Genomic DNA, 20,662 nt, shown 5'->3' on the forward strand with positions numbered 1-20,662 from the left:
ACGAAAGCATACCTGATTCGTGGAGACACGCTATCATAATTCCCCTCCACAAGAAGTTATCCGTCACGGACCCAAGGAATTATCGAGGAATCTCTTTGCTGCATGTTATGTACAAGGTACTGGAGCGGATTATCCTGGACCGACTCATTAAACATCGCGAAGAAACAACGCGCGACGAGCAAGCTGGCTTTCGTCCTGGCCGATCTACGATTGACCAGGTGTTCATCGTCAGGAGAGTGATCGAAATCTGGCAGCGGTAATGCAACTAGCGTTTCTGGACTGGACCAATGCAACTAGCGTTTCTGGACTTTGAAGCCGCGTTCGACTCTCCTCACCGAGGCCGTCTTCTCAACGCGCTTCGCTCCGATGGAGTACCAGGAAAGTTCGTTCGCTTGCTTGATGACATGAATCAACGAACAACTGCTGCAGTTCGAACACCAGCCGGATGTACAACACCGGTTGAAGTGGAGTAAGACAAGGGGCGGTGGCAAGACCTTTCCTGTTCAATTTCGCCATCGACGACATTATGCGAAGAACAGTCAACCAGTGTCCTGCCGACATTGTCTTAGCACCATCAGGGTGCCCCTTGACTGACCTCGAGTACGCCGACGATGTTGTTATATTCGCGGAAAGCAGTACGAAACTTCAACATGTTGTCAACCTTGTATCGAAGCTGGCTGCAGCCTATGGACTACGCCTACGCCCTGATAAATGCAAGCAGATGTGGACCTCTTCGAAACCTCGAACGGGAATCAGGGTGGACGGACAACCGACAGAACTCGTCGATGAGTTATGTTACCTGGGCTGTATGCTGAAGAACAACGGCAGCTACAAGAGAAATGTTCAGCAAAGATGCGCTAAGGCCACTTCTGCATTTAACTCCTTAACAAAATGTCTGTGGTCGACCCCCATCACCAACGAAGTCAAGCTGCGAGTCTACCTATCCGCAATTCGCTCCATCATGATGTACGGATCGGAGACTTGGGTAGCACCATCAAGGGTTATGGAGAAGCTTGACTGCACGGAACGAAAGCTGCTTAGACGGCTAATTGGCTACTTTCGGCCTAGGGTATGTCACAATGAGGATCTTTACGTAGAAATTGATGTGGTATACCGGCGGATGACACGTGGAAGACACCAACATCTTGCACCGCCATCGAAAGTGGCTAAAGTAAATCGTCTTCGCTTCTTTGGTCATATATTAAGGAGACCAGCAGATCGCCTTGTCCAACGAGTTCTGAAGAGTTCGTCGGGTTCGAGCTGGAAGAAGCCACCTGGCGGAAAACGGAAGTTCTGGAATGAGGTGGTGAAAGAGGACCTGAGGACATTCGGCGTGGATGGCCAGTTCAGGCGAGAAGTAAGGTTTCGCAGAATATGGAATAGCGACGAATGGATTGATTCTGTGCAAGCTCTCGCAGAAGATCGAGAAGGTTGGGCAGAGCTGTGTTCAAGGACGGCACACCTCGACGAAGATGCAGGTAATCGCGTCAGGCGATGACGCCAACCCGCCGATTAAGTCAAGTAAGTCAAGTTTATATACAATAGTTTTAATAGCCTTTCAAATAACAACCTTTCCAAAAAGATTTTGATAGAACAAATCTCACTCTAGCCCAGTCAGCTAAGGCCTTACTTTCAGAACTCTTATAGTTCTTGCTTTGCTTGGTCAATGAGAATTCAGTGGTCAACAAAAATGTATGATAGGGCACTACATGCGAAATTTTGGCACAGATTATACGGTTTTTTTTTTGCTCAAAGGGCTTTTGTATGTCATTTTTTTAGAAATATAGATATTGCTGAGAGATTCTGCAGTCTTCTGGATACATGTAAGCGTCAGTACTACTTCTAGGGAATGTTCAGACTTGATTTTGCATCTATATTTCTTCGACACCGTGACAATATCAAAGTTTTTTTGGTCTTCTTTCACAACAATTTCCGTCGAAGTGATGTCATGTACTAGTAGGAAATGATGTAGCATCATCATGTTGATAAAGATAAGAGTCCTACTTCAGATCGCGTAAACTTTTAGCTACTATTAACACGCCATTCGCATGCCTGTATCCTATTTCTGAAGAAAGGCATTGGCAAACATGATGAGGGTACCGTGTAGAGGAATGCATACGCGAAGGCGTACACTTGGATGTCTTCCATCTTCCTGTCTCTTATCTCAGGACCAATTCGAAGCCATGTGTTCCGTCTCTTCCCATCTTACTGGTGCACTAATCTAATACTATAAGCTCCATCTCACCATCGGCGCAACATTTCGGACCCCATGGAATCAGTCTTTCAACATTTTGCTGCTTCTGCTACCGGTTCACCTTTTCGAAAGCATAGGTCACTCCCTCTTCATTCGGCCATCACACCTCACCAATTTCTGGCACTGGCGCAGCTAGTTGATGTAATGGGAGCCGCCTCACTTCACGGTTACTTCTTTCGGGCAAAAAATGTAATTACGCTCAGGTGCTCAACTTTAACGAGACAAAAAAGTTGAGTTTTTTAAAGAATGTGCGGTAATTTTGCGATTTGTTACGGCTCTAAACAGAAACTTTCAACTTTGTATATTAGAGGAACTAACCACTTCTACTATTTCGCGAAATCAGAAGCATACACACTCATAAAGGTTTGTACATTATCCATAACATATGACCAAAGCTAAAAGCTCCTATCAACTCTTTCATACGTATAAATACAGCCGGTGACAGTCATTCAGTAGAAGATTGACCGCGTACTACGTCTTCGGTCCGGGTTCGATTTGCGCCAAAAATTGCAAAAAAAAAAAATCAAATTTATGGTGTTTTTGCGACATCCAACAAACAAACAAACAAACAAACGCGGACTAAGTTCGTTATTATATACCATGATCGGACTACATCCTTCAAAGCATTCAAAGACATTGAATTGTTATCCATGATACGCCATAGAAATGTTTATACTGTGCTGTTACACACACAAGGCTGTAGAAAGTGAAATACAGTGAAATACATAATTCTCATGGCTTAGCCTAGACAGCTCAGATGTAAGAGGAAAGAATTTCCAACCATTGATAAAAGGATAAAGGATAAAGTGTCTGGCTTGTTCTTGGGATGCGCTCCCACGTTCACTTCAATTCAGAATCGTTTGAGGTTCACGAACGGGTAACTGGCCTATAGCATGACTTGCGGTGGCTAGTCAATGTGCCAAGTTAGTGTTTTTATACTCCCAGACAAGGCTGGTACCAATTTATAGACCCCGGAGGGATGAAACGTTTGGTGAGCACCAGGACGGATTCGAACCTCCATTCGATCGTGCAGGAGGCGTAGCCTAACCGCTACACTACACCTGCCCCAATAAGCGATAACGCCTCATATTGTGCTAGGTGGAGAAAGTGGTCGCTAAAACAATGTTGACCTAAGGGATCCTTTAACGGTGAGAAATTTCCCCTTCTCTGTCAGACATGATAACCCCGATATATTTTGCGTTTATCAGTTAATTAAATTTTATTTCCAGGAGTCCAGGAGTGGTGTTCGGGAGGACGCGTCATTCCCGAATATATTATTAAAGCTAACGAAAATGTAAACGTGTACAAATTGCCCGAAGGTTTCTCGGCTGATAGTATCTATCGTATTCGACTACGTGACATGTTTCTAATGGCAGGCATTCTAGGAAGCATTCTCATTTTCGTTCACGAAAATTGCCTGCGAATCTACTCCTTGTCTAATTCGAGCGTATAATTTGAAAAGATTATGCAATATGAACCGCAACACTACAGCCAGTCTACTGATTGAACATTTGAAGCGGATTTCGTGATAAATATTCGTCTGAACATTGTAGCATTAATCAAGCGTGAACTTTCCGAGTTGCACACTGCAGTTGGCAAAACCATACAAGTTTCAAGTGATGCGGTAAATCCCAGAAATAAGGTAAATGTAGAAATATGTGGAGATTTTCGAATGCTTCTCATTTAAAAAAAATACTGGGACCATACCTATTGATATAGTATATATGGTCTGATATATCAACACTTCGCCTTCCTTGCGTCTCTCTAAGAAGTTCAGATATTCCTTTTCTGGAAAGTTGTCGCCTGAATTTCCTCTGCTTTTCCTTTTTTCTTTTTCCTCTCACTTCTCTCCACCTTGTTGTTATCCTGTGATTTTCCCATTAACGAAAACGAAATGAAACTTCGAGTCACAAATGTGTGTGTGCTGCACTTAAATAAAGTTGATAGGAAGCCTTCGATTTACGGAAAAATGATTTTTCCATACTACCATAGTTATTGTTTTTCTTCTTTTTTATTTCTGTTTAACGGAAATATTTTTTCAAATAAATAATAATAATAAAATAATTGTAAATAATAATAATAATGAAATAAATGGAAGTATTTGGATTTTCTCCTGGAAGTTACAATTTGCTGTGCGCTATTTTCCAACCATATTTTGTGCATGCTATAACAGTTGTCAAGTGAGCACAGGATACAATGAATTTCAGATAGGGAAATGGCCGTTCCGTTGAATTTTTTCAGCTACCAATTTGAACCTCTGGAAGGAATCTCACCATAAGAAACATAAATGTCTTTGATTATTGAACCGATGCTTCTATATTATTTCTTATTCGTTAATACTAGCATTTTTCTTTTTTTTCTTGTTTCAAGCTTATTTCCGTCTCTCCCATTTTAATTGACGTTGAAAGCGCCTTTTTCCATTGGAATTTTTCTATTTCTTCTATAAACCGATTACGATCTGTGACGACGAGACTGATCCTAGGCTCTGCTTTCAAGTTTGTCTTCACTTCTTATTTCTTTATGATCTCCCTATTTGAAATACATACCAAGTTTTCTAGGAATGTATCTCGATTTGGGACGGGCGTAGTGTAACGTTTGAGGTTCTGCTGCTTGCGCAATTGAGCGGAGGTTCGAAAACGCCCTAGTGCTCATCAAACTTTTCATCCCTTCGGGGCTCGACGAATTGGTACCAGACTTGTCTAGGAGGATAAAAACACTGACTTGACACATCGGCTAGCCACCGCAAGTCATTGTACAGGCCAGCTACGCGTTTGTGAACCTCAAACGATTCCGAATTGAAGTGAACGTTGTGGCGCATCCCAAGCGGATTGATTAACGCCAGACACTGTCCACTTTATCCTTTATCCCGATTTGGAATATCCCTTTATCTGCCACTAATCTGCACATTTTTGAGGATTTTTTGTGAGAAATTGCTGCTTATCTGCATATATGCTTCACAACACCCAGATAACAACCCAGATAGACTCTGTTAATGCATCCAACGGAAAACTCTGGATCACGGAAACAATGAGGTCTGAAAATATTTATAATAATAATATATATAATAATATTTATAATAATAATAAAAATAATAATATTTCTTTGCTTCTGAACCCCTTCATCGATCAGTCATTGACAGCTCTATCGATCCCACAGCAACGGATTTATTTATTTGATTTTTTAACCACGTTTTGCTTCCCTTACTGAATTCCACTACCACTATTTGGTAGTGGTATTTACCATTTATAGTAGCAAAAATATTTGTTACTATAAATGGTCTAGAAATCTGATGGAACATGCGTTGTTGTGTCCTTCAGATTCAGATCCTGGATCACCTACTTCTCAGTCCTTTTCATCACATAGAAATCCACGTTACTTTCACATATAGTCTCCTTTCCCATTTGGTGACGACGATATGAGCAACTAAGAGCTAACATTCTCGAGGAGATTGCAGAATTGCGTTAACCTGTAATCGAATTCAACTCTGTGTAGCAGTTTATTTAAATTAAGGGAACAGAGGAAAGAGCAGTGTTCAACAAAATTTCTGTTTTTAGGATGAACATTCGCAGAAAAGAATGCGACACTCTCTGATGCTGATTCGATTCCTTTCAGTATTCGATGGACCTGCACGACGTCTGAATTACACACGTTGCCAGATCATCCAGAGAATCCCCTGCCATTCGCTTCTCATACGGAAACTATTGTATTTTCTAGGACGGTACAAGCGGTGTACCACTCACTCACAGTGAGCCTAGATTCCGGATCACTATGAGTATCCTGTAACTGGCCATGACTGTGGGTAAACAGTGATATGTCTCAGTTTCAATTGTGCTTGTTTTGCAAAAACAGTTTGGTTGATAAACATCTCTTAGATCCTTGCAAAGATGGAGAAACATTTCAGTTACCCAGCTGTACTACAACAAACCTAACATTTATTCTTCACAATTGAAATACATCTTCCAGGAGAACTGTTGTGTTAAGAGTTCTGTGAAGAAAAGAGCTTGTACAGTGTTGTTGGAATGCAAAGATCGAAACAGTTCTACAAGTAAATCCAGGAGATTTAAGACGGGACTGACACATGGGAAGAACCAGGGATCCATCCTACATTTCTTTCACGTTCATAAGTGAGGATATCTATCACGTTCAGATTGGCATCACATACAAATTCAATTACATAAACGATCACCCAGAAATGACATGATCAGCGGGACCAAAAATTAACAACCTTATTGGGAACATCAATAGGATTGCAAGAAAATTTGTTGCTCTCATAAATCTAAGTAGATCCTGACCGCATTTCCTTATCAGTCTCTTGGTAAGTCGATATTACCAGAAAACGGGCTAAATATGCAAAGTTTCCGGTCCCATAAGAGGCTCTCTTTGTTTTTTGAAACTTTTCAAAAACACACCCTCTCATAAGCATTTCTGGAGGAATACTAGATGATAACTTGAAGATGAGTAGAGATAACGATAGTAACTATTTTGGACGGAGAACTTAATTTTTTTAAATAACCATAATTCAGAAAAAAAAAAGCTCTATATGTTCGAGGAGGAGGAATAACAGGTACATCACATTCATTCTCATTGAAAGCAGTTTTTTTCGAGGATGGAAACGAATGTTGAAGGCGACAATTGTAAGGTACGGCCTCTAGAAAGCTTTAGTGGGCACAACTGTAACGTATAGAACAAAAATAAGTGTGGAGGCTGGCTCAAATGTGTATGGTCCCGGGAAGAATAACAATAGAGTCAGTTTTTCTACCTTTTACATGACAATAAATGACATCTGATCACTAATCTAGTAAATCAAAGAGTAATGCAAAAATGTAATGGTGGTATCAGACTTTTAAAAAAAGGGACATAAGAAAGCGAATATTAGCTCCTACAATACATTACTGTGGTGCTTCAGCCCCGCCGCCTTGCCAGTCCTCCCACGAACTGAAGAAGTAATCTGAGTTGTAGTACACCGCACCGGGACATAATTAGAATGCGGGCATGCATTGACTGAAACAAAGAGTGTATAGAAGAGTATATATCCAAACGTAAAAAACTAGGAAGAAAAGTTCTGTTTCTTCCGAAAGTAAATGTAGAAACAATGACGACAGTACATATATTGTGTTATTCCATGCTTTTCTGTGCTTGCATTTGAAATCCTCACTGTTGCAGTCAGAAGTCGTAAGTTGGACTTGATAAGAAGAAAGGACGAAAAAAGATAACAGAACCCCCCACTCAACTTCAGCCACTATGCAGTCCACATGCCTAGCTTATCTCATTCTTTTCCTAAGTAAGACCATTTTTGCCTGTTTTAGATTGTTTAGCTACATTTCTTGAATTATTTTAAACCTAAACAATGTGAGTCTTCCTAGGATTAGCAAATGCGCAAGGAGAAGGGAAAGATGAACGATATACGTACAACCAGATGTGCGTAGTTGACGGAACATTTACAGTTTTACACGGTAAGGAAAAGCGAAAATTTTGAAACAGCATTCGATATTTCTTTTCTCATGAAAATTTTACAAACTGACATGAAAAATTAAGAAGAACATTTAAGGTTTCTATAAGTAGTGGAAAACATTCCCTGCTTACTGGTAGACATCTTTTCGACACCCCTATTGGGTAGTATTAAGTTTTAAGAACTTGCTTGATTACTCTACAACTATGAGCGCAAAGTGATTTTTAAAGAACAACATGGTGGTCCGTCAAAATGTTTCTTTGTGAGATAACCTGGATTTCCAAAAAAATCAACAAATCATCTCAAAGAAGGATCAAGTGTGCTTTCCTAACCCTTTAGTGCGGTCTGCGTACAGTTGGCTATCTACCGTTGATATCGTATCAAGAAACAATTGGGCCAAGGATTGTCGAGTATCCTAGGAGAAAGGAGCTTCTCTTCCCCGAAACTCCCGAAACATTAACTGAAATTATCGAGCATCTCTCCACTTGCAATAAACCAGTCACATCATTTGTATAACTTGTACTCTTGCTACTAAATCTGGAATGCCTGACTTTGACTCCCAATGGTGTTTTCCAGCAGTGACACCTTTAAGTTCACGGTCATTTTGTGATAACAGAAAATGGGTTCCTTCAAAGAAATGAAAAAAGAAGTTAATGAAGAAAGAACAGTGGGTACTAGTCCAAGCTTAGGGCACAAATTTCTGAGATTCACATGATCGCGGATTTCCCGCATAGATTCGAGACAAAATATCTATGTATATTTCAATTTATTTCAAAAGAATTGACTGTAAACGACTACAAGAAATGCTCCTAAATTCGAGATTTATCAAAAGTACTGAAAAGGCAGCAATTGTTAGCAAAAGTTCTTTTTGATTTATGCACAAATATACTATTACGACCAGCGATATTTGTGTGCTTCTAATGTGATCTTCTAATGAGACTATTTCAGCCATTTAGATATTCACTCCATCATGGAAAACTTCCCAAACGGTTGATGATTCTTCTTAGCATATAGAATAGTATAAGGTTTACAAAACAGTTCATTTAAAAGCACCATAGCACGAAATTGATTATGTTGGAATCTCTCCAAGAAAAAATAAACTTAAGGGAGTGGATTATGAGTATTGGCGTGTCTTCATCGCACCTTGCAACGCCAATTTTATATCCGCGCTGGTTTCCTTGCCTGCCTACTAGTTGGTTTTACTAGTTACTGTTGATAAAACCTTGTTGATTGCCGTTCGCTCGCTCGCTGACGTGAGGCGTGTACAGAATGACGCGTTATAAAGTGTCACGTAGAAAAATTCTTCAATGAAGCCCGTTTACTAGGACATTTTTGAGGACGATTAGAGGGAAATGGGGTGAATACGCTCATACTCGTAATCTACTCCCGTTACCATATTTTTTCGTAGAGAGATTCCAACGTTAATTTTGTGTTGGGGATGCTCCCAGATTCCTGGAAGGAGGTGTGCAAGAGAAATAGAAGTGATTGTTGAAAAGAAATTAAAAAAAGAAATCGTGAATAAATAGACCTCGCTCTCAATCCAGTGATAGCTCAATTTAGATTCCGATGGTCTGCCATCTTTGTTTTGAAATTAGCGAATTCTCAATGAGAATACTGAACGCTTCCACAGTTCCAGCTGTTTGCGAAGCTTACCATAATACACGTTTCACTTTCCGATGTCTTTGCTCATTGCTTTCCTCAAATATCTCAATTCGAACGCAAGCCTAGGGAGCCGTTCTTGCAGATCCTTGCACATGTCAAGCTTAGGAATTCCTACAAGTCTGCACCAATGTTTTTCTGAGAAGGAAATTTTTTTGCGAAGAAGCTTAGAGTTCGATCCCATGTAGAACTTGGAGATGACGAAGGCATTGCTAAGGCAAAGCTTTCGACTAATTGTGATATGGTTAACTTATGAAATCTTCCTTCCTTCCTTCCTCCAGTCATACTGGTCTCATCTCCTAAGTCGTTTCGTAACGTTTCGTTCGGAACCTTTCGTGTTTTTGACCTTAATAGGTGCCATCGTCGGATTTCCAGTACAAGTCTCCCAAACCTCCTCCTCCTATTTGCTGGAATGATGGTTTTTTCACGGATCGACATGCAAGACTAATTTTGGATACGTGATCGCAGCCACACATGAATATATAAACATGCATATAGCCACGTCTAAGCTCAGTCATTGTATGGGTCAGCACGCGTTCGAAAACCTCAACGATTACGAATTGCAGTAAAAAGCGTTAGAACATCGTAAGTGTATTCATACGCCAATGACTTTATTCTTTTATATGGCTACGTACTTACTTACTTAGATACTAAGATGACCCGTCTTCAGTGGACGTACGGGCCCCAGCATCTCTTCCACTCATTTCGTTCCCTTGCCATTGTCATCCAAGATGTTCTCAAGTTTCGTGAGTGACGTTGACGAGGTAATTGAGCCGTATCCAGCTGAGCTCTCGGCTGGTCAATGCGTGTAGCGAACACGTCACTTCATCTCGATGGCGTTCTTCCTCGAGGGCGCTTAAGATCTCTTGGGATACACCTTGGCGTTCTTTTGGTCCATCTATCGTCGATTTTTTTTTTCATAATATGACCGACCAACCTATGCTTTGCTTTCGATATATATTCCGCTGGATCGCGAAGACGGGACATTCTTCTCAAGTCGGAGCTGCGAAGACCGGCTAGGCGTTGTGTGCGCCGGTTAAACTTCAGAAGACATCTCTCAAGGGATCTGTGGCTAGTAAGTACCTTCCTAGACGTGACAGCGGTGTCTGCCCATGTCTCCGCTGCGTAAAAGAGCGCTGGAAGAACTGTCGAGTCGAACACTTGGGCACGAAGATCTTGGCCCGTCAGTTGGTCCGTAGCTTCCCTGACGGCTGTGAATACTGCCCATGCTGCTCTCATCCTTCTATTCAGTTCTTCCTTTACGTCCTTTTCCATGTTCATAGAACGTCCGAGGTTTAAGTGTAACGATGTTTTCATGATTTGGGAGCCTCCAAGTTGTACTCCTCCGTCCTCGCAGTAGGCTTTCTTCATGAACTGTGTCTTCTTTCTATTTATTCGCAGTCCTATTCTCTTCTCTGCTTCGTTCGATTCGTTGAGCATCGTTTCTGCTTCATTGGTACTGCTCGAAAAGAGAACCATGTCGCCCGCGAAACGAAGGTTCGAGAGAAATCTTCCATCAACACTTATGCCCCTTTCTGCTCAGAAAAGTGATTTCATTATCTATTGCAATGCAGCTGTGAACAGCTTAGGCGATATAGTATCGCAATGTCGTACCCCCTTTCCAGGGTATGGTGAGGAAGCGGTGAAAAAGCTGTATCTTGGTGGTGCATCAATCATAGCAATTGGCTCACATACGAAGCGTTCACACCTTAAAGGCAGCATACCATGAATCTGAGGTGGTGCGGGTTTTGGGTGGAGTATCCGTATACGGGGTCGTAGATTATGAAGACGGGGGTGATTCCGCTCATCTCTCCTTGCAGCACTGCAAATAGCCGCCTCCCGAATGCTGTTTTGTACGACGCCATCTATTGCAACGCTCCACCCCTTGCGCCCCCTCCGCCCTGCGATTCGTTGAAAATCCTATTCGGACTGCCTCGATAGGCAGTAAAGAACGCTATGCGTGTAGGGGTGGCGCGCTGCAATAGAAAGCATCGTACAAAACAGCATGCAAGGGTCGGCTGCTTACAGTGATTCATGGAGAGATGAGCGGAACCACTCCGATCTCCATAATCTATGACCCCGTATACGGATAGTCCACTTGGAATCCGTACCATCACAGATTCGCGATATGTTGCCTTTAATCGGCCAGCACTGACAGTATTGCATTCGTTTCTATGCTGTCGAAGGCTTTTTCATAGTCGACCAAGGTTAGAACAAGGGGCAAGCGGTATTGCCGGCAAACCTCTATGATCCTCGACACGGTCTGGATGTGGTCCAAGCGGGTGCGTGTAAAAAGGGTCCCGGCGGAATTTCCAGCATGCCCCGGTCATGCCTCGTCAAGGCAATTAGCGATGGTGCGTGTCCTAAAGAGATTCACTTTCGTTGGCACCTAAATAACTGACTCTGCTTACCTACCGCTAATCATACACTGCGTCACCGGCTAGGATATAATTCACTATGTGTTGAATTGTTCTGGAGAATCAGACGCATTCACTGCAATTTTGTAACGTGAGGTGATCTCAATTAAGTAATCGTACCAGAAGCAAGAGAAATCCTCACGTGAAGTTTGAGATAAGGATGTATAGCTAATAGCTTCAAATTACGTGCATAAAAATTTTCGTTAATTCCAGCTCTCAAAAGTAACTCAAAAGTAATGAGAATTAACGTTATCCTGTAACTCCCAAGCTTTTTTGTAGCTTAACTTATTTCTGGACAGAGGGACCTTCTGTATCTCTGACTTCTTGGAACTTACAGGAAGAAAAAGAGTTCAAATTTGGTAAGATTCCTATACTTTCTGAAGGTGATAAAAAGACAAACTCACTCCCTTTCTTTATTAGAACACCATACAAAATCCCATGTACTTCAAACTCTGTTATTCTTTGACTTATTCGGTAATTTCGACAGTTCACACCACTCTTCTTTACATATTTCCTTGTAACTGCGCAGTTTTCTGCGTCTCTGTGGTAGGAAGGACATTTATGGCGGTTGTCTGCGTCTTCATGAACGACTGGAGCGTGACCTCGTCGAGATATGTTCGCGTATCCGCCGGCATATCCACTGGGCACGTTATGTCTCGGAGGCATTCGCGGAGAATCCGCCGGGACCCTCTTTACCGTTCCCCGGTCCAAGCAGCCAAACAACTGAGGGAATCCAGCTTGTTCTTGAGGCTGGGTTTTATCCAGCGCGTAAGGATGATCTTGACGAATAGTTTGTGTTACACGTTCAGCAAGCATAACGGACGGTAGTTCCTCGGTCACCTTTCTTGTGGATAAGAACGGTTCGCGAGGTCTTCCAGTGCTCCGGGATCCTTCCTTTCTGAAGGTACGATGTCATGTGCGCTGCTAAGATAACATGAAGCGGATGGCCACCAGCCCGAAGAAAGTCTGCTGATATAAAATCAGCAGACTTTCTTCGGGGTGGCGGCCATCCGGAGGCTGCGCCAGGTTTTATGTTTATGTTTTATTAAGATCCTAATAGCGACCCGTACTTCCGAAGGGAGAATCCGTAGTGGAGCTTCACCAGTGGAGATGATCGGGCTTGACACAGGAGTTGATGAATAGAAAAGGTTCGAGTAGAACTTTTCCGTAATGATTTCCAAATCACGACGAGAAGACGTGCGAGTCCCGTCTTCGCTCAGCAAGGTTGCTAGCGGAATATTTTATTCGCGGCGATCCCTGTGGAACTTCCAAAAGATCCTCCTGCAACGCTTTTCTGCAGCTATTGTTTGCTACCAACCGCTCAATGTGCGATGCATTCTGATCAAGCCTCAGAGTCCTTCTTCTCCCCAACAATTCCTTAGTGATCTTTGAAATTCGATCCAATTTTGTCGTGCGCAGCTTCGAGGCACGTTCAGCACAGGTTCGTAATCGTCTGAGCAGCATTACACAGTCCACGTTTGGGCCCTCCTCGATGTGCCAATCACCTCGGGACAAGAAGTCATCGAGTACGCAAACTTCGTGGACGAATCCTTTTCTCCTTCGTTGCCAATAGCAGATGTTCAATCCCGTAGTGTGGCCAAGTCGTATTTTTCCATAAAGGAGATGGTGATCAGAACCAGTACAAAACGATGGTACTACTGAGACGTCAAGTAGACACCACCTCCGATTGGTGAGTATGTGATCGAACTCCGCACGAGTCGCGCCATTGGGCGATTCTGGTGTCTACCGACGATGATCTTTCTTCATGAAAACAGACTTCCCACGAATGAGACGAGCAGCGGACAAGAGCCCGGCGAGACGACTATCATTTTCATTGCGGTCCCCTAGTCCAAATCTTCCAATCCTGTATTCCTCTTCTGTAGCCTTTCCTAGTTTTGCGTTGAAATCACCGCTAACGAATTTGTAGAAGGACTTCTCGTTGCGAATTACTTCCTCCAGCTTCTCGTAAAACGCGTCCAATTCGGATTCATGCTTCTGCTAGGCTGCTGGTTATGGTGAGTAGCAGCTGACGATCACCTTGATCACCTTGACTCCTGTTGATCTTCGAACTGGTCGAGCGGGCGCAAGTAATTCTTCCATTTGTCCCGATCGGGTGCCAGAATTGCCCAGTGGTTCCTCCCTTCGCGTGGACACGAAGAGCATCATGTTTTTCTTTGAAGGACTTCGTGAAGAAATCTGACCATCGGGTCGGCGGTCTTCCTGTAGTGCGCTTAATATCGCCGGGAACCCAGTCACTTACGACTCTTGTCCAACGGTTGTCATTAAAGCGCATCACGTGTCCGGCCCACCTTATTTCACTTCCATTGGCGAACGTGGCGGCGTCTCTAATCTTCGATCGCTGACGTAGGAGAGAACTTCGAATCCCGTCCCTCACTTGCGTGAAACGGGATACCCCTAGCATCACTCTCTCAATTGCGCGTTTAATGACGCTCACCGCGTTTTCTTCTTGCTAGCGAATTGCCCAGGTTTCTGAAGCATAGATCAAAGCAGGAAGTACGGTGGTGTTGATGAGATGAGCACGGAGCCGAGTGTTCCTGGTCTCCTTCACTACATCCTCAATCCTCTTATACGCTCCCCAAGTAGCTTTTTTTTCCAAAGCCCAAATGCATTTGGATATGTTCGTTCCGTTGAGCGTGAATGGGGCAACCGAGACCCATCCGTTGCGCATGAACATCGTCTTTTGCAGATTCAGCTGAAGACCGATGCATCCACATGTTTCTTGGAATTCGGTCAGCATTCGTTCCGCTTGGCTAGGTGTTATCAGTACGATGTCATCAGCAGAGCGCAAGTGGTGTAACTGCCGACCATCAACCTTCACTCCCATGTCGTCCCATTCCAACTTTCGCATTGCGTTCTCGAGGGAGGCTGTGAACATTTTGGGTGAGGTTGTATCACCCTGTCGGAACCTCCTCTTCACGTCAGTGATGATGTTCTTGTAGAATGGCGGAATTCCGGTCGGGAAGTTACTGTACAACTTTCGAAATACCTTTATGTACTGAGCAGGGACACCTTGGTTATCCGCTTCCGTCTCAACTGAGTCGAAGGCCTTCTTCAGGTCGATGAAAGTGAGACAGAGCGGCATCTTCTACTCTCGTGATACCTCGATGAATTTCGAAACAGTATGAATGTGGTCAATCGTGCTGAATCTTTTTCGAAACCCTGCTTGCTTGCACGGCTGTCCTTCATCCAAGACTTTTTCAATCCTATTAAGGATCACTCTTGTAAAGAGCTTGTAGATGACGGACAATAAGCAGATTGGACGATAGTTGCCGATGTCATGTGGATCTCCCTTTTTATACAACAACACCGTCTTGCTGGTCTTCCACTGTTTAGGAACTTTGCATTCCGACAGATAACGTGTAAAGAGCCTCGCCAGGGTGTTGATGAGCACTGGCGGAAGGTGTTCTGGTCTTATTCTGTCGCGACCGGGTGCCGTACGATTTCTTACCGACATGATAGCATGTCGTATTTTGGACGGGAGAACTTCTGGAATGATTAGTCTGTCTTCCTCAGATGGTGAGGACGCAAGTGAACATGGCTGTCGAAGAGATCAGAGTAGAAGTCGTAGATGATTTTCTCCATCCCCCTTCTCGATGCAGTGGCTGTTTCCTTTAGGTTCCGGAGAGCAGTCATCCTCGTCTTGCGACTGGCAAAGTCTCGGTGGGCATAGCGTATGCTTTTCCCCGCCTCTGCAGCTTCAGCCAGCACTTCTGCTCTTCTCTCTTTAAGGTCTTCCTTTATCGCCTCTCTGCAAAGCCTTGTGAGCTCGGACGTGAGTTTTTGGTTCCCTGCGGCTCGTGCTCCTCAATGCTGGCGTATCAGCTCAAGACTTTCAAGAAACAGGCGTCTCTTGGTGGTTTTAAAACTCTCAGCCTTCTATGTGCACTCGTGAAAATGTTCAACGAGCCGGTCATATTCCTCGTAGATGTTGTCCATTGCGGAATCTTCCTAAAAGCCGGCTAGCGTAGCGAAGAGATCCCAGTTAATGGTAGTTCTGGGAGTTCGCTCTCTGAACTTCGCGGTTTTCTCTTCTCTCATTGTGAAGAAAAATCTTCCTCAGAGGAGGCGATAGTCCGAGCCCGTAGAACTTTGGTACAACAGCGACGTCTGTCAAGCAGAACCTTCTGTTGACGATGATGTGGTCTATTTCATTACGGTACCCTCCACCGAGTGACTCCCACGTCCAGCGTAGAGAGGAGGGCTTCTGGAATTGCGAGTTCCCATGGATGGTCTTAGTCGTTATGATGAACTCGGAGAGCCTCTCCCCCTGGTCATTCCATTGTAGGTCGTGGATCCCGATGTGAAGTTCCTCCGCGTTCTTTTTGGGCCAACTTTGGCGTTAAAATCGCCAATTATGACCTTGTAGAAGACATGATCTTCTCCGTAGAACTTCTCCAGGTCCATATAGAGAGCTTCGACTTCTTCTTCTTTGTAGCTTGATGTTGGAGCGTAAGCGACGAAGATAGTCAAAGCTGGTGTTGGACCACATCTTCTCATCCGCAGACGTCCGATTCGGGTCGTAAGTTGTTCGAAAGAGTCGATGTTCTTTGCCATACTTGTGTTGACGAGGACGCCAACTCCACCAATACCTCTACTGTCGGATGTTCCTAAGAACAGTTCTTCTCCAGTTTCATATACGGCTTTGAGAGGGTGGTGTCGTCTCGTCTCGGTCAGTCCATGTTGATGATATTGACGGGTTTTTGGCGCAAATACGGAGGCTAGGAATGGCCGGACGAGGTGACAGGATCTAGAGAGCATCGACAAGATTGACGACAGATGGGTGCACAACAAAACCAGCACTGCCTTCATTTCGCGACGCAAATTTCTCTTCACGAATGACGAGTGTACCGTCATTCATCTGTCGTTCGTGGCTCCTTCTGCACTTGGCCTCCTGCAGAGCAATCACGTGAAATTTGATACGCTCTGCAGCTCCGAGAAGGGCATGCAGGTCAGCGTCTATAGACACTGTTCTAGCGTTGTAAGTACACAGTCTGAGACAATCTCCATGGCGAGTCGTGCGTGTGTCGCCCTGGTCCAAAATTAATGACGTCCTGAGCAACCTGAGATTTGATTGCCTTGCCACAGGTCGTCGCCCAACCTATGTGGATCAGGGAGCCACTTTGCAACATTTTGCTAAGACGGTGATGAATCTTAGCAGTGGTTTACTCTTAGCTAGGCTTCCGATTCCAAAAAGTCGGAATGTCGGATGTGTCGAACTCTTTCTCAGCTTGGGAAACCCCACCGGAGGACGAACCACCGCCGTGCATCGTAGGTTGACGCCCAGATTCACCTCCACGCTACTATGAGGCGGTAAACCGTTGTGGAGGATATAGCTACGTAAGTATGAGCATATCCTTGTCCAGTGGAAACAAGGATCCCATTCACGGAAATGTATTTAGGCTGAATCGATTGTCGTGTTTGCTCAATCTATCCTCTACCAGGTCTCTAGAGGAGCGCCACCCTTGTTCGCAAACATATGTATACTCAGAATCACTCGCACAAAAAAGATCCGCAGCTGGCAGAGATAAAAAATAATGAGTTGACTATACAAAAATAACCATAGACCACAGATCCTTTTTTTTCGTACCTGAAAGACCTAGAATTGAGCAGCTTCTCAAAATGGAAGAGGTGTTCCGATTTTTTTTCTTCATCGTAGAAAAACGCTACTGAATATAGATCAGAGGCATCACCCTACGAATCTGGCGTGGTATGGATTTTCGTTGGAGTATATCTATATCGAGTTGTAGATTTTGCGGTGGTTCCGCTCATCTCTCCCTGCATCACTGTAAACAGATGGTTCCGAACATAGAGAGAAGAGCTGAACTACCCCTGCATACATAAACATAAACATACATACATGATATAAGTGTCCTCCAACGAAAATCCATACCACGCCAGATTCATGGAGTGATGCCTTTAAAAACGTGCGGCAGAAACTTTAAAAAAAGTGCTGGCTCCTGTGATCTTTCCTGTTGTTAATTATCCTTCAACTCTTCATTTTTATAGCAAACAATTTATGAATATGAATTTCTGCAGTAAATTTATGCTGGTATTTAAGTCATTTTGCAAAAATTCCTGGATATTCAGATTCTAGAGACAAGTAATAGGTCACCAGTCATTTACTTTGTGCGTTTTGAATCTCAATATTTGATATAATTATTGAGTATTTCCAAAGGTCAGTTTTTTCCCTAGCCGCTATCATGCGGTACGTCATTGGCAGGAAACTTTGCAGTATGGTGTAAACCATCAAAAGAACTGATGGGTTTTAAATGAGTAAAAATGTTTTCTTTTTCTCATTTCGCAAACTTTAGGATTTACTTTCAAGTACCTCTTTTAAGAGTGAAGGAAATACACTATAAATACAGCGTATCACGAAACTGGGGCGGGTGTAGTATAGCGGCTAGAGGTTTCGCTTCTTGCACGATCGATCGGAGGTTCGAATCCGCCCTAGTGCTCACCAAGCCTGTATCCCTCCGAGGTCGATAAATTGGTACCAGACTTGTCTGGGAGGATGAAAACACTGACGTGACACATCGGCTAGCCACCGCAAGTCATTGTACAGGCCAGCTACGCGTTTGTGAACCTCAAACGATTCTGAATTGAAGTGAACGTGGTGGCGCATCCCAAGCGGATTGGTTAACGCCAGACACTGTCCACTTTATCCTTTATTCCGATTCGGAATATCTCTTTATCTGCCACTAATCTGCACTCACCAATCTGTCCACCGCACTTCATTGTATAAGCCAGCTATAACTACCGTTCATACGTTCATAAACCTAAAACGATTTTGAATTGAAGTGAACGTGAGGGCGCATCCCAAGCGGATTGATTAACGCCAGACACTGTCCACTTTATCCTTTTATCAGGAAACTGATAATTTTTGGATCTCTTCACGAATACAGAGAGGTGTAGTTCATGACCATGAGTGTAATCAACCTCTATTTCTCACAGTAATCCAGAAAGAAAGGCTCTTGAAACAGCGTTGTGTGACTTCGTCTCCCAACGATCCAACTTAGTATGGGAAATAGAACGAATGTAATCGACAACGCTTCCACGATTGTGCGGATTTATAACAACGACAGAGTTGCCCGCATCCCACCAATTGTAATAAGTTGCATTGTTGGAAAGATGAAATCACACGAAGCAGGCTCACACCCTTTTTTTGGATTACTAAGACGAATTGCGCGTGATCGCTCATACTCATAAACTACATCGTATCTATTGACGAAGAGATCCAATATCCTCAATTACGTGATGAGCTACCTCTGAAGCAACTAAACGTAGTTGACAATGAGAATTTTAAAGCTAATTTTCGCAGGATTCGATTGTAGAGAGCAAGTCGCGGTAGGCAAATGGCAGAACTCAGTGAACACATCCGGGTATGTTACTTAGATATTAGTTTTCAATCTATTTACTTCTAATCTGCTTAATATTTCGTGTTCGGTTGCTGCAATGAGAATGAAGCTTATTGAACCGACCATGTAGGTACTTCTCATGCATACATACTTAGATACTTACATGCTTAAACGGCCCGCCTTTACTGGACGTGCGGGCCCTGGCATCTCCTCCATACGTTTCGTTCCCCCGCCATTGTCATCCAAGAAGTTCTCAAGTTTCGTGAGTGACATTGACGAGGTTTTAGCCGCAGCGAACACATCACCACATCCCGTCTGCCGTCCCCCTCTAGTGCGTTTAGCATCTCATGGGATCCACTCTGGCGCTCTTTTAGTCCATCTATCGTCGATTCTTCTCATAACCAACCCATCCATGCTTTGCTTTTGACATGTATTCCGCTGGGTCGCGAAGACGGGACATTGTTAGTAAGTCGGGGTTGCGAAGGCCGGCTACGTGTTGTGTGCGCCGGTTAAAATTCAGAAGACATCTCTAAAGGGCTCTGTGGATAGTGAGTAAGTTCTTTTCACTTTTACTTTACTTTTATTTACTTTCACTTAGACGTATTTTTCGAAAAGAGAACGATGTGGTGTGCAAAACGAAGATTGAAGAAGAATCTACCGTCAACACGTATGCCCCTTTCCTCCCAAGAAAGTGATTTCACTATCCATTGTAATGCAGCTGTGAACAGTTTCGGCGATATAGTATCGCCTTGTCGTACCCCTTTTCCAATGCGAGGGAGCGGTAGAAAAGCTGCATCTTAGTGGTTCATCGACCGTAGCAATTCGCCAATGTTCTCACATACGACGGGCTCACACCTTGATCGACCAACACTGAAAATACGCCGGGAGTATTGCACTCGTTTCTACGCTGTCGAAGGCTTTCTCATAGTCGATGAAGGTTAGAACAAAGGGCAGGCCGTATTATCAATAAACCCCTAAGACCATCGACACAATCAAGCAGCTGAACCCCTGAAGGAATCCAGCTTGTTCTTGAGGCTGGGCTTCATCCAGCATCCTAGATATGCTCTTGAGGATGACCTTAGCGAATGCATTGTATAACACGCTCAGCAAGCATATCGGACGGTAGTTCCGAAGGTTCTCTCAGTCACCTTTCTTATGGATAAGAACGGTTCGCGGAAGGTAGGATGTAATGCGCGCTGCTAAGATTACAAGAAGCGGATGGCCACCAGCCCGACAAAAGTCTGCTGGTATAAAATCAAGTCCGGGGACTGTGCCAGGTTCCATGCTCTTGATAGCAACTCGTATTTCCGAAGGGAGAACCTGTGGTGGAGCTTCACCAGTGAGGATGATCGAGCTTGACGCAGGAGTTGATGAAAAGAAGAAGTTCGAGTAGAAACTCTCCGTAATGATTTCCATATCAAGACGAGAAGAGGTGCGAGTCCCGTCTCAGCAAGGGACTAGCCGAATATTACATTCGCGGAGATCCCATGCGCATTTCTTCAAAATC

General features: G+C 43.7%; 6 protein-coding genes across 8 annotated transcripts; 1 reads left to right on the forward strand and 5 right to left on the reverse strand.

Moving 5' to 3' along the window:
- Nucleotides 1-287: 287 nt before the first annotated feature.
- On the forward strand, nt 288-8,219 carry RB195_025448 (uncharacterized protein; the record flags this gene model as incomplete). 2 transcript variants are annotated; one of them, XM_064213597.1, is made up of 5 exons in its annotated part: nt 288-469; nt 535-1,478; nt 3,484-3,573; nt 7,618-7,707; nt 8,059-8,219. In XM_064213597.1, the coding sequence occupies 5 exons, from the start codon at nt 288-290 to the stop codon at nt 8,217-8,219; spliced, it is 1,467 nt and encodes a 488-aa protein (XP_064069478.1). The 2 variants fall into 2 exon arrangements, with proteins under 2 accessions (XP_064069478.1, XP_064069479.1); XM_064213598.1 differs by lacking the exons at nt 3,484-3,573; nt 7,618-7,707; nt 8,059-8,219 and having other exon boundaries at nt 535-1,498.
- A 1,880-nt stretch (nt 8,220-10,099) lies between these two features.
- RB195_025449 (uncharacterized protein) lies at nt 10,100-10,841 on the reverse strand (the record flags this gene model as incomplete). Its single annotated transcript, XM_064213599.1, has 2 exons — nt 10,100-10,217; nt 10,300-10,841. The coding sequence occupies 2 exons, from the start codon at nt 10,839-10,841 to the stop codon at nt 10,100-10,102; spliced, it is 660 nt and encodes a 219-aa protein (XP_064069480.1).
- A 765-nt stretch (nt 10,842-11,606) lies between these two features.
- RB195_025450 (uncharacterized protein) lies at nt 11,607-13,945 on the reverse strand (the record flags this gene model as incomplete). 2 transcript variants are annotated; one of them, XM_064213601.1, is made up of 6 exons in its annotated part: nt 11,607-11,725; nt 11,778-11,802; nt 12,272-12,677; nt 13,098-13,437; nt 13,531-13,777; nt 13,826-13,945. In XM_064213601.1, the coding sequence occupies 6 exons, from the start codon at nt 13,943-13,945 to the stop codon at nt 11,607-11,609; spliced, it is 1,257 nt and encodes a 418-aa protein (XP_064069481.1). The 2 variants fall into 2 exon arrangements, with proteins under 2 accessions (XP_064069481.1, XP_064069482.1); XM_064213600.1 differs by lacking the exons at nt 11,607-11,725; nt 11,778-11,802; nt 12,272-12,677; nt 13,098-13,437 and having other exon boundaries at nt 13,523-13,774.
- A 304-nt stretch (nt 13,946-14,249) lies between these two features.
- Nucleotides 14,250-14,882, reverse strand: RB195_025451 (uncharacterized protein; the record flags this gene model as incomplete). Its single annotated transcript, XM_064213602.1, has 1 exon — nt 14,250-14,882. The coding sequence occupies one exon, from the start codon at nt 14,880-14,882 to the stop codon at nt 14,250-14,252; it is 633 nt and encodes a 210-aa protein (XP_064069483.1).
- A 1,157-nt stretch (nt 14,883-16,039) lies between these two features.
- Nucleotides 16,040-16,609, reverse strand: RB195_025452 (uncharacterized protein; the record flags this gene model as incomplete). The annotated part of the gene is made up of 1 exon (XM_064213603.1): nt 16,040-16,609. One exon carries the CDS (start codon nt 16,607-16,609, stop codon nt 16,040-16,042), a length of 570 nt encoding a protein of 189 aa, XP_064069484.1.
- A 3,686-nt stretch (nt 16,610-20,295) lies between these two features.
- RB195_025453 (uncharacterized protein) lies at nt 20,296-20,571 on the reverse strand (the record flags this gene model as incomplete). The annotated part of the gene is made up of 1 exon (XM_064213604.1): nt 20,296-20,571. One exon carries the CDS (start codon nt 20,569-20,571, stop codon nt 20,296-20,298), a length of 276 nt encoding a protein of 91 aa, XP_064069485.1.
- Nucleotides 20,572-20,662: the final 91 nt, after the last annotated feature.

This window comes from Necator americanus, chromosome X (genome assembly GCF_031761385.1).
Source record: "Necator americanus strain Aroian chromosome X, whole genome shotgun sequence".
Lineage (NCBI taxonomy): Eukaryota > Metazoa > Nematoda > Chromadorea > Rhabditida > Ancylostomatidae > Necator > Necator americanus.